The sequence below is a fragment of the Acanthisitta chloris genome, unplaced genomic scaffold, assembly GCF_000695815.1.
Source record: "Acanthisitta chloris isolate BGI_N310 unplaced genomic scaffold, ASM69581v1 scaffold17673, whole genome shotgun sequence".
NCBI lineage: Eukaryota > Metazoa > Chordata > Aves > Passeriformes > Acanthisittidae > Acanthisitta > Acanthisitta chloris.
In genome coordinates, this window is record NW_008665578.1 from 430 (window position 1) to 13,399 (window position 12,970).

A 12,970-nucleotide genomic window follows, 5' to 3' on the forward strand; every position below is an offset into this window, starting at 1 on the left:
TGTCCTTGAGTTTTGGTTTGAAGAAAGGAATCAGAAACCCAGGAAGCCACAACCAAGACAGAGTTAACAGTACCAAATTAAGCTGTCCAACTGCATGCTTGGTTCTCACAGCAGTCTTTAGTTGATACATTTTTCCCTCCCCACAGCTGTAAGAAGGGAGAAGGTGGCTCAGGCTACCCAAGGCAGTCAACACCATGCTGGTATAGAACTGCTGTGGCAGACAAAGATTGGTACTCACTTAGCTGGAGAAAACACTGCATAACAGTCTCATTTCTTGGGGAGACAGTCAGCATGATGCAAGACACACGGGGAAGTCATCATACCATTTAACGTGCCTATGCTTAAGTTTTGTTAGGTACATAGCCCTAGCAGCTCATTATAGGTATCTCCTTTGATTTCTCAATAGGTTGTGCCCACAGACTGAGGAATAGCTAGTACTCAGCCCACTGAATTAATGTAGGGGAAAGCATGAACCCACCAAATTTTCAAGTCTGCAGTCAGGCTTGTATATTTTGTATTTGCCTGTTATTCCCATGCTGATATTCCTCAATATCACAGCTCCATGGCTTTAGTCTTCAACTGCCACAGGAGTAGCAAAATGAGTCCTATGGCACAGTAAGCTCCTCTATTGGAAAACAGTCTTGATGTACAGCTAGGGACTTGATATGTTCCTCATCATGAAGCTCACATAGATTTTTCCAGAAATGACAATAAGACATCTACTATAGATATGCTTAGCAGGCAAGTGGAAGAAAAAAAAGACTTACAAACATGAGCTGTAATTATAGTGCAAACTGTTTAGTGGGATCTCTGTACAAGTATTGTAGCAACAGAGATACAATCTTTTCAGCTCCATGCTTTCTCACAAAATACAAAGAGATCGACAAAATAACTTCTTACTCAAGTTAGCCTTTACAGAAATTTCCTGTTGTACAATTCAATTTAATATAAAGTTAAAAAGCAGACATCCACTATTGCATATTTAGCCCTAAGGGATAATGATTCATGCTGCACAATAGCTTTCCTTAGACCAAGAAAAAACAGTATTGAATCTGGACTGTTTTTTGACACCACTATTCAGATGCAAAGAAGGAACCAAGAAGTTTCCATCCCCTTTGGGGGAAAAAAAAAAAAAAGGACCAAAAAAGGGGAAAAAAAACCCAAGAAAAATCTCCCCCAGAATAATCTGTCAGGAGCTCCTAAACGCTGAACATCATGTTATCTAGTAAGAAAGAATCCTTAACACTTTGCAGATTAAGTCCATGTACTATCATTACTGCTACTACAAAACTTCACTAAAAGTGTTTGGTTTTCTTTTCTTGTTTTTATTTAGGCTGACAGCACACTCAGCTAAACAGTCACTGATGCTATCTGTGAGTGATTTCACCCCACCTAGGGAAGGCAACTTGACATTGCAGAGTCACAAATGTTTCTGCAAGACTCATGGTTTGCAACTTTTCTGTCAATAACCACTACAGGATTAAATATGTTCATGCTCACCTTGCTTCAAAAAACCCCACTTTCTTTTACTGACATTAAGCTCCCTACAATCCTTTGTTCATACTGTAGCTTTAAAAAAACCTCAGTGATTTACAATTGACTTCACACCTGTTGCCCCTTTCTCCCTTCCCTAAAACATATGCTTCCAAATGCAAAGTGACTAGATAGAAGCTTTGGACATATTAGCTGAGCAGACTAGGTCGATGCAAGTCACATAAAAGAGTTTGACACTGTAGAGGAACAGAGGAGAGTAGGACTAATTTAAGTTAAAGACAAAGGTATGTCCAATACTGGTTAGGTGACCCAGTAGACGCTGCCAATCTATTCTCCCACTAGATACTGTCAAAATGACTTGTAAACCTGAGCAGCAGGCTGTGCTTGCTTAGGCCACCTAATTGCAACTTCATAAAACTAAAGTAGTTCCTGTTTAGTCTCTGACAGAAATCAGTATATTCACCTGCAGGGGGAAGACAGGCACACAAGTCTATTAGGTTACAGCAGCACCAAGTACACTTGGTATTTAGTAGTATAACTAAGATCAACACCAACCTCTACTAGTTGATTTCCTTCCTAACAAGCACTGCTCCAGATGACACTTGCCCACGTAGATGTGGTTCTGCACTGCAGGCTGGTAAGACATTTCAGGTTTTAGTTCTCTGTACAGCACATGCAAGGACTAAGTCTTGTCATCTGACACAGCTCATGAGACCACATGCTATGCAGCTGAGCAAAGACTCAAGAATATCTTGAGAAGTGCCCATTTTCTTACCAGGTCTCTGCTTCCCAGGATTGCATCTCCTTGGACACAGAAAGTCTGAAGGCTGTTGCTTAGTGTTGCAGATCACCACACTGCAGTGGAAATACAGCTACAAGACAAGAATATTTATATGATGTTTAGTGAAGTCTTAGTTGGCATTCCATGTGTACTGACCACAAAAGGTATGAAGATTGTTGCAAGGAGGGGTTCTGCTTCTTCTCCTAGGCAACTAGCAACAGGACAAGGGGAAAGTGGCCTCAAGTGGCACTAGGAGAGGTACAGGTTGGATATTAGGAAAAACTTTCATTACTGAAGGAGTGGTTAAGCACTGGAACAGGCTCCCCAGGGAAATGGTGGAGCCACCTTTTCTGGAAGCACTCAAACACTGAGTAGATGTGGCACTTCACAATATGGTTTAGAGGGGATGACAGTATTTGGTCAGAGGTTGGACTTGATCTTGGAGATCTTTTCCAACCTTAATGATTCTATAATTCTGTTTTATGAACTGAACACTTAAGTGGCTAATCTTTATGCACTCCTCTTAGAGTGTTATGCTTTCAAGGAGGTGTCTAATAGCCCCAGGCAGCACCTGGCCAGCTGATACCTTAACACAGCATCAGCTGCCAGACCAGAGAGACATCTCACCTGCTCTTGTAACAGAGTTGAGCTCTGTAAAAAGGTGAACATCCTCACTTCAAATCTCTTTAGATGCTGAGGAAATTTTACTCTGAGGCTATAATTAACTTCATGGAAGACAGTTCTGTAGGACTCTTGGCTGCTTTCACACCTGTTTGGGAAAGAAAATGTATTTAATCTAAACTTTCAACCAGATCTTTAAATATATCAAGTAGGTGAAATACAGAGGAGCTTCTCTCTCTCTGTTTCCCTTAGGCCATAAGGAGAACGGATAGACACTCCCCAGTTCACAATTCCTGCCTTTGGCCACAGTCAGAGTTGCTTCTTGTTCTTTCTTTCCAGCTGAAAGCTGTTAGCTAGAAGTACTTCTGGCCATCCCCATGACCTGCACAGCCACTGTGCTGACACCAACACATGTCCCACAGCCTAGCAACAATTGCCCATCAGGACAAAACAATGCATTCAAGCTGACTTCTGTTCTCCTATCCTCCCACTTACAGTACAGGACCCTGTGCTGAACAGTTACCAAACAGAGGAAGGAAGCCCTCCTTACCCATTTATAAGGATGGGCCACTGTGGAAGGCTGTCCTGCCTTTGGGAGTTTGTAGCCCAACAGTTATACAGGTTTAGGTCCAGTCTTGCATCTTTAGGCTGGAGCAGTTCAACTTCAAAATACAGGGCCTCCTTCAGGTATTTTACCACAGGATATTCCAATTCCTGGTAGGGCTCTGAAAAGGATTTCTCTACAAGAGAGCATTGATAGAATTTTCTTCTTACAGCAGAAGTATTTGTAAACTTTCTGCTTCACTCTTCTTTCCACCACCATAATATTTAAATCTGGGACAACAAATGGGGATAGAATGACAGAATAGTAAGAACCAGCAATGAAACCTAAAATCTCAACTGTATTCCTTGGCTCTGAAGATCCACAAGCAAGGCACTTCTGCAAGAACTCATTAAAGTAAGATGCTCATTCAAAATTGTCTCAATAAAATTTATGAGAAGGCAAAAAATGTTAAAAAATAAAAAGGAATAAAATTCATCAAGGCCACTCCAGTCAGGGTGAACATTTCTTTCAGGCTTCAGTCAGCCCTTCTGTCTAGCATAGGCTCATTTTACAGCAGTATTGCATGTAGTTTCCTTCTCTTACACAGTAAGAACTATTTCAACCAATAATAAAACTTGCTGAACAATACCTCAGGAGTTGATAGGAAAGAGAAGCTAACATCACATCCACTACACAAAATGCATATCATGCCCAGACCAAGTAGGAAAATTATACATGTGTCAGTGATGCTACTAAGTCTGTTACACTACAGGTATTTGACTATTAATATTGCATTTTGGAATGGACAAAAACCCTGTTAGAGGCCTTCAAAAGATTTCCCCTTCATCCTTTGAGATACTCAAAAGTCACACAGGTGTGGTCCTGGGCTACCTGTTCTAGGTGGCCCTGCTTGAGCAGAGTGGATGGATAAGATCATGTTCAGGTCCTTTCCAACCTCAGCCATTCAGTGATTTTTATGAAATCTAATCATAAATGTTACCTTTGAAAAGCGTCAATGAAAGAGCAAGCGAGCCAATCCCTGGCTTAATACTAGGTAGTGGGCGGTTCTTAGATTCATACTGGACATCAATAGTCTGCTTGATTGCATACCAGCATACAAATTTCAGTCTGAGGGAAAAGGTTTAACATTAGATTTTTACAACCAAAATAACATGTACAGCCTTCTTCTAGGGAATGACACTTACTGGTATGCTGGTGTATCATTGCCAGGTCTGAAATAGAGTACCTCATTTTCATACGCCATAGTTGTACTGTTGAACTGAAAGACACACAACATTGCAAACAGGACAGTCACATTAGTGTTTGACACAATACCTACATCCTTTCAATTGACTGTCAGATTGCACTGAGCAGAGCACAGTTAGAAATGGCCAGAAATTACCAGCCACCAGTACTAGGTCTACTGAACTAAAAGGTGGCCATGGATGACAGCTATACCATAGTCAAGAAGAACGTTTAGTAGCTTGAATATGACATAGCACCACAGAAGGGGAGTGCACAGAGCCTGAGAAAAAGATCAGTTGTGTCTGTTGACTGAATCAGTGTATAGAAGGAGACAACACTGCAGAATCAAGCTGCATTTATGATAACCTGAATTTGAGCATGTTCTGGTCCTTTGTTATTTTGTCTATTTTTTTTCCTATTTATACAGTATTTAGGTGGTAGGACCAGTACACACTCTAGTTTTTGGCCATGTAGCCATTAACACCACCTAACCAGCTTCTGCAAGGCGTATGAAAATATCTCAACAGCATAAACTCACATTCAAGTCCATTACTAAACAATTCAGAGGTGCAAAACTGAAGGCTAGTTTCAGAAAGCACCTCTGACCTTAAGAACCATTTTTACCAAATAAGAACTTCTACCTGACTGAATTTAGTATCCTCAGAAGAGTGTAAAAGTAATAAATTAACAAAAAGTCAGCTGTGACTTTCTTGCAGCTTCTGATCAACTCAGAACCTCTGCCAGTTCTAGTAATAACCCTACCCCAATGCAGAGCAAACTTCATGTGACTAAGCCCTTACCTTTCTGTTTGTTCCACAAGTGTTTACATTGAACTTGAAGGTTGCAGTCTTCTCTGTCACTAGACTGGGTTTGCACCGTCTGTCCCTCAAGACAAACAGACTGGTGTCCAGGTCTGCAACACCCACCAGTTTTATTGCAGTAATAATCACAGTGCCATTGGGCAGACACTCTGAAAGAGAAATATACATTTTCCAAGCAAACTGGGACTCAAACTTGTTTCGTGGCATAACGCAACAAAGACGTTCTGCATGGATTTTGTAGCAAGTTCTTTGGCAGCTGACAAGGAACTCTCACCCTCTTTTAAAAAGATTTTTCTAACCATGATATTCAGTACATTTACTACTGATAAGTAGCTTTAGAATTACTAATTTATATGCTGATCCACTGCACAGCCCACCAAAAGCTCCACCTCATTCAACCCTGAAAACAAGCACAAAAACTCTTTGAAAAAGAAAATCATGATGATTTTGGAGGTGTGAGGGGAAGTAGAGTTTCCCACCTCCTCCTCCCAATTATTCCAATCTGACTTGCCTTGTGGCATATTAACTGATAGGAAATCTCACAGGCAAGTAGAGTGCCACACAAGTATAAATGCCAGAAACATTTCAGACTGCATGATTTAGTTTTGCATCTCAAACAGTATTAACAGCTAATCCCCAACATGCTATTACGTATTAGCTCTGAAGGTGAAAATCTGCAGGAAACTGAGAAGTCCCTCCTATTAGCCAAGGTGATGCCATCCTTCAAGGTTAAGTAGAGTGAAGCCTTTATTCCAGAGGTATGAATGCCCTAGAGATGACAATCACAGGTTAAATAAGAGAATAATGACACACTGTTCAATTAAAGGATTCAAAAACTAAGAGGGCAGGTAATCAATCACAAGCCAAAGGTAATGGAGTTTGAGTAAAATCAAATCCATGGGATACAGTTTTTTAATCCAGGAGCTCATACAATGAGCTTTTCCAGTTGTTTTGCAATAGAATGCAATACAAATTCCATTGCATGTATAGTTGTCAATAAAAATGCTCAGTCTTAAGGTGAATGCAGAACATGGTTTTCTTTCTTGCCTATTTCTGCCAACATTAACCAAGGGAAATTATAGTGCTCTTCCAAGGACAGAAAACAATCTTCCACTAATCCTTTGAAGTTTATGGCAAAGAGAAGTTTTATTCCACCTTCAAGGACATACTGTATCATGTTGATATCTCACAGCTAGAGCATGCCTGTTAATTGCTGCATGCTGGCACCCTTACCTCATAGTTCACGTGGGAAGAAAGGAAAGGCACAGAGACAGCCAAGTGAGTGCCATTGTCCCTCAGACTGTAGTTGTACTTCCGTGCAGCCTCTGGCGTCAGGTGCCAGTCTGAGATGAAAGGTAGCCAGTTTTGGTCCACATTCCCATGAGTGATAATGAGATGAAGGTTCCTCCCATCACAAAATCCTCTCGCACTGGGCAGTACTGCAATACAACTAAGAATCAGACATCATGCTAGCTGCCATCAGTTTAATACAGCTGTTTGGGACTGACAGCCCAGTTAACAGCAGAGTTCACAGCCAGGCTAGTACAGTTTTGCCCAAGTTTCACTTTTACCTGCATCTTTCAGAGTTGACAGTGCAATGACTGGGACAATGAAGTTCTCACTTGATGGATGGGTTATGAATGCAAGTGTGATATTCAGGGTGTATGCTCTCATGTCCGCTCTCATGTACTAGGAAAATCATATTTAGACATGAAAATCACCAAGTGATATCATCATTTCTGTATCATGGTACGATGCAGTATCTTAGTACACACCTCTTTTTTAACACTTGGTGCATCAAGTGGGACTTCTATTATGTAGGCTTTGCTTCCATTAGCATATCTCATGCTGTATATTAGATAACCTTGCTGAACAGCTTCAGGTACAGCAACAGTTACACCCTCAATGGTTAAGGTCACAAGCTCCACATCTGGGAGGAATGTTCCTACTGTCACATTCATTAGCCTGGCACTCAGGTTTGAGTCTGAGAAGGAACAAAACAACATTAAGTTCTTAACAGTACCAAACTCTTCAGTAAATTCAATTTCAGCTACTTACTGTTGGTTATAGAAAGTTCTACTTGTTCAAATGGTGTTTCTATTTCCTTGATGATAGTATGTTTGGTTCGTCCCCATTTGTTATCTTCCCACTGCTGTTCCAAGAATAGGTTGATGGTATATTTTGCCCCAAATTGTCCATTGGTCACAGAAGTCTAGAATTTCAAATCAACACCCTTTAGTATAGCATGATTTTACATTAAAAAGTTATATTGAAGCATCTGAAGGTCAGCTAAAACTACAGCTCTGAACAGTTGTGGCACTTGCTGTATCCCTGTGAATTTAGATTATCTCAGCATACTCCGAAGAATTCCTTTGGAAAACTGTCTCCTACTCCCAAGTTTCAAAGCAGCAGGGGACCATTTCAGAGTGAAAGGGCTTCTTCTGCAACTTCTTTGGAAGTTCAGTTGTTAAGTTTGCCCAGAACTAAGTTCACTTCAAGCAACTAGATTTAGATGTGTAGTCTGAGCCCACCTCAATATCACATGGTCTGCTGGACAAATGGGTTGTTCTCACACTCTTAAGTGGTCTGTGTGAAATACAACAGAATCCATGCATGCATGCTTTACAGTCCAGTTAGGACTGCCTCCAAGGAATATGACATCAGGACTAATAGGTGAAAGCTTTCTATCAGCCTGAGGAAAGAGGCAAATCAATAGTTCTGTGTAGGATTCTGTCCATCAGTGCTTCCAAGAAAAGAAATTCTTCATAAAGTGGTGCCTACAAGAGTTATCTTTGGCCAGGGTTTCTGAAGTTTTGATAAACCCTTTCTTCTTCCACACCCCCATCTTTCATTTGAAAGGAACACGATAAAGAATTACTCCTCCCCAGAAAAAAACCCCTCAATTAACCAACCTCAGAACATTGCTTGCCTTGCACCTAACGCAAGTCACCAACCTTGTAATAGCCACCTTTGGCACCTACAGGAATCTTCATTGTAATTGCATTTAAGTCATTCAATAACACATATTTCCTGGAAGCCATTTCTTCTGTAGAGAGTTTGTGTAGATCCACACCAACTTCCACAAGAACATCCTTAAAGCTAGTCTCTCCAGTGGAGAGCAGTGGAATATACTTTGGAACAGTCCAGATGATTGTTTTGTTTGTGTAGTCCACACCATCTTAGGGACAAGATATGAAAGCTGTCAGCTCATTACTCTAGATACAAGTCAGTCCCTGTACATTTCAGCATTGGAGAAGGGTACTACATTTCTTACCTACAGCACATGCCACAGCAGTATCCACCATCAGGATCATCCACTGATATTTGTAAAATGTACTTGATCTCACCACAGAAAAGGTAATTCCCTGATCCTGTAGGAAGAAATCTGGTTAAACCTACAGAGCCTATCAGATTGCTGGGCCAGAACAAGCACACACCAACCTTGATCAGCTGAACTTGTGCAGCAGTATATGGTATTCGCAGCAGAACCCTGGTATCTGTGGTGTTGAGCCCATAGCCTGCACTCCAGGCATCACTCACAAGCAGAGCCTTTTTTTCTTCTGGCTGATGAAACACTATTTGCCATATTGAGGCTTCTCCCTTTGCCTATCCAGAGAAATTCATCAATATTTTAAACTAACATATTTACTATATTGCATGATTTACTGAATTGGACTGCACAGCAACTTTGCTGCCTTGCTCTAAATACTACTATTGGAATATCCCTCCAGCTTTCCCTCCCTCACACATAGAAAACTTTCCATATTAAGAGCAGAGATTACTGCACTGCTGCATTGCAAATACAGGGTCCAAGAAGACAAAAGCATCTCCACAGTTCTCTCCTGGGCCATAAGGTTTTTGTTGCAGTCTCTTGCCTGGGGAAGCCTTGATTTATTCCTTAGAGACATGGACTACAGCTGTTTGCATTTGTAACCTATAAAAATAAACTAAAACCAATTGGTACAGAAGTTCTGCTCTTCCTAAGTACTTTTTGCAAGGACATCTTGTACTACGTGTTTATAAAATAGAAGGATGATTTTGTCAGAGGTAGCACTAGCTTTTACTAGAAAGAAAACCTATAGTTTTACTTCTGGAAAGGCAAGAGTCCAATCCTCAGATTTGTCTTGAATTAATTCTTTTACAGTCTGTGGAATCTCCGTCCCAATGGAAACCTGAAGGGAAAAAGCATCTGTAAAGAATTTGGTAATAGCACTTGTATCTTTGTCTTCAACATCTCTTTCAAAGAAAACCACCACTTCCTAGAGGGAGGTTTCCTTCTGGCAAATAAAAATTATGACAGAAGATGCCACCAAGCATGCTGCATTATCTGTAGTCTTCTAGATTTCAGTTTCTTTTTATTTTCTGCCTATCTTCTCATTTCTCCTTCCAATGAAGACCAGGAATTTGTTATTGACCCCCATGCCCTCTTCCAAAAGAGGTCCATTTTCCCATCTGCATTTCTCCCCTGGTTATTCAGTAGGGAAACTTCCTTCAGAAAGCATACATTTCTGTTATCTCAAGTAAGGTTTGTTGAGGCAACATTCAGTGAGTTCAATCCATTAGCTTAACCTTTTTGATACCATTTCACAACTTTATTAGCAATTAGTGCTCACAAATAGGGTATATAAACATAATATAAACACACTACAAAGCTCAAGATGCATGCTGTTCATGGCAGAGCATTCAGATTCTATTTCCAATAGATATGCCTAGCACCTAATCAGCTTCAAAGAGAGCATCTTACAGTACTTACCTCCTTGCTTTAAGTACTTTCCCTTAAGTACTTACCGACATGTAGTTACTTTCACATACTAACTCTCTTGGAGTCCATGGATCATAGTGGCAACTTGCACTTTTCAGATGAACTGTAACATTTTCCATATCAGGAGTATGAGATGCTTTGATTTGTATAGTTACTGTGAACACATCTTTCTGCATGGACACAAGGAACACTTGATAGATCAATTATCACTGCTTAGGCACCACCTATTCTTGTGACCTTAAAGTAAATTACAAACCCCACCCACCAAATTTCTGCACAGAAGAGCATCTCCATACTGCAGCATTATCTCTTTCCACCTGATTAACTACATAGGCTTTATGTATACAGGTATATAGCTACATAGCAACACAAACACTTTGGGCAGTAGCTTCAACCTTTTGCATAGCCTCAGAACTGGACAAAGAAAAGCAAAATCCCTAAAATATAGCTGATTTTGTGTTTTATGACATAGCAATGATCCAGGAACACAAGTAGCCAAAGCTTGAGCTTTTACCCTAATGTGTCTCAGACATTCAATATTATTATATCAGAGTGCAACACAACTGCCAGACAGAATTGCCTAGTCTTATCCATGAGAAAAACACCTGCCCTTCTAAGGCACATGAGATATTTTTCATGTGTTCATCTGTAGGCCATCCCAATGTCAGTACCATGGAATGTTCTCAGGCCTCTGGATACATTTGAGGAGAATAAAATAATTTTCTGCTAATAGATGTTCAACACACTATGACACCTCAATTAGTCAATTGGTAATTTTTCACATAAAGGTCACATCCAACAGCTCTGTAGTCAAAAGGTCCATAATAGACTTACCTCTAAGTGAGAATGGCAGCTTAGTGCAGAAGCACGAAACTCCATGGTACTCCAATTGCTGTAAGTTACTGTATATCCACACTGTGCTGCCATGGCCTCATCTAGCTCCCAGGCTATGCCAGACTGATCTACGGACAATTAGTTAAAGACCGTATTACCAAGTGTAAGTTCTGCTCTGCAAACTCCTTGAGCAACCTGCCCTTGCCCCAGGGTTCAGCTGAACTTGCTCTGACACAGCCCAGCTGCATACCCTCAGGTCAGACATGAGAGAACTGCAAAGTGGTGAAAGGAACTGTGGCAAAGTCTATAGAAAGAAAGAAAAGAAAAATTACAGACAGACTAGGACAGGGAACACTCACAGCTCAAAGACTCAAGATGGAAAAACCCCAAAACCACCATCATGGAAGGATATTAAATTCTAAGGGGTGAAAAGCCCCAGTAAGCACAGAACAGCTAGATAGGTCATCAGTGTCAAAGCTGTCAGGATTGAGAGATGACAATCTAACAACCTCAGAAGTCTGACCTGTGTCTGTCACAGGCCTGTGTTCCTCTGATGCCTGCCTGGCCAGCAGACTCTCTTCAGGACACAATCTACCAGGATGATGAACACACTTGCTTGGATTTTTTTAGCCTACAAAACTATCTTTGTGCTTTTGAGCTTTTATTTTTTTGTTGTTGTTGTTTTCTGTTTTAGTTGTGTTGCTTGTTTTTTCTCCCAAAAATAATTGGAAGATAGTTTCAAGATGTGCATATCCCAGCTGCACAGTGTCTTTGTGTTTGCATGAAGATGCCTGAACAAAGAGCATATTTTAAGTGGGTTTTGACACAAGTTTAACATTCTGGGAAAAAGAATGTTATGGACTATACATAGTTAGGCACCTAACTAGTATGCAGAGCTAGTTCAAGGCCAGATTTACATTTTATACATATAATCTTACACCAGGTGTTTATAGCCCAAAAGTTAACCTCACTGTGCCCTCTGTGGTGTTTTTCACTTGAACACACCACTTGTTGACTACACTAAGCCCATAGCCAGAGGGCCCAGCTAATTTTTCTTAAACTTCATTAAGTATTTATATGCCTTCACCAAGCTGTAAGCCAAGAAAATGAAAAGCCACTAGTGCAAAAATCCGTAATGTAGCGAGAGTTTCAACTAGTGAATTTTCAGAATAGTGTGTGTTGTTGCCAGAGAACATTTATACCAGGAAGGAAATACACCAGCATTAACATCCCTACAAACTACCGTGTGCATTTCAATTTGACTCCAAAGGCAGAAATATCAAGTCTAATCATGGCTAAGTTATGACACAGCAAGTCTACAATAGAAGTTATACAGAAATCAAGGTAGCATTTGGCTTTATTTACAATGACATCCAACCTATTAATCTCTATGATATTAGAATAATTCAGGGAATTCTAGTATAGAAAGATCTCAGGGAAATTTTAAACATTTCATCATGTGTAATTCCCTCTCCAAGTTCTTCTATATTAACTTACCAACAACAGAAAAAGATAAGTATTTGTCCTCAAAGTATTCTACACTCAGTGTTACCCGCAGAATGTTCCCCAAGCACTCTGAACTCATGGGTCCTGTGTGGAACATATTGAAAGGCTGGTAAGTAGGGGATTGAAAATATGATACAAACAAATCTGCTGCTTCCCAGATTGCTTTGTAAAGTCAGTCATACAGCAGCATATCTGGTCAGAAGGTGTTAGAAGTTGCTTTTAAAGTGGTAATAATAACAATATACTGGTAATAATTCCAGGAGAAAAGCCAGCCCTGAAATTAATATCCCAGTAGTAAAAGCATCTGATCATCTGCCAACACTACCTGCAACAGCCAGTCAAGGAAAGAGCTTTTTGGAAGA

At 40.4% G+C, this 12,970-nt stretch overlaps 1 protein-coding gene across 1 annotated transcript; it reads right to left on the bottom strand.

The window, feature by feature from the left end:
• Window positions 1-2,269: 2,269 nt before the first annotated feature.
• Window positions 2,270-12,687, bottom strand: LOC103799491 (the record flags this gene model as incomplete). The annotated part of the gene is made up of 18 exons (XM_009071816.1): window positions 12,600-12,687; window positions 11,103-11,230; window positions 10,295-10,438; window positions 9,595-9,678; window positions 8,948-9,112; window positions 8,781-8,877; window positions 8,461-8,684; window positions 7,565-7,718; window positions 7,282-7,490; window positions 7,078-7,195; window positions 6,740-6,945; window positions 6,158-6,275; window positions 5,486-5,655; window positions 4,646-4,719; window positions 4,441-4,568; window positions 3,447-3,636; window positions 2,903-3,044; window positions 2,270-2,366 (listed from the first exon to the last, which is right to left on the bottom strand). Coding segments are annotated over exons 1-18 (2,536 nt in total), but the record flags the coding sequence as incomplete, so codon positions are not given.
• Window positions 12,688-12,970: the final 283 nt, after the last annotated feature.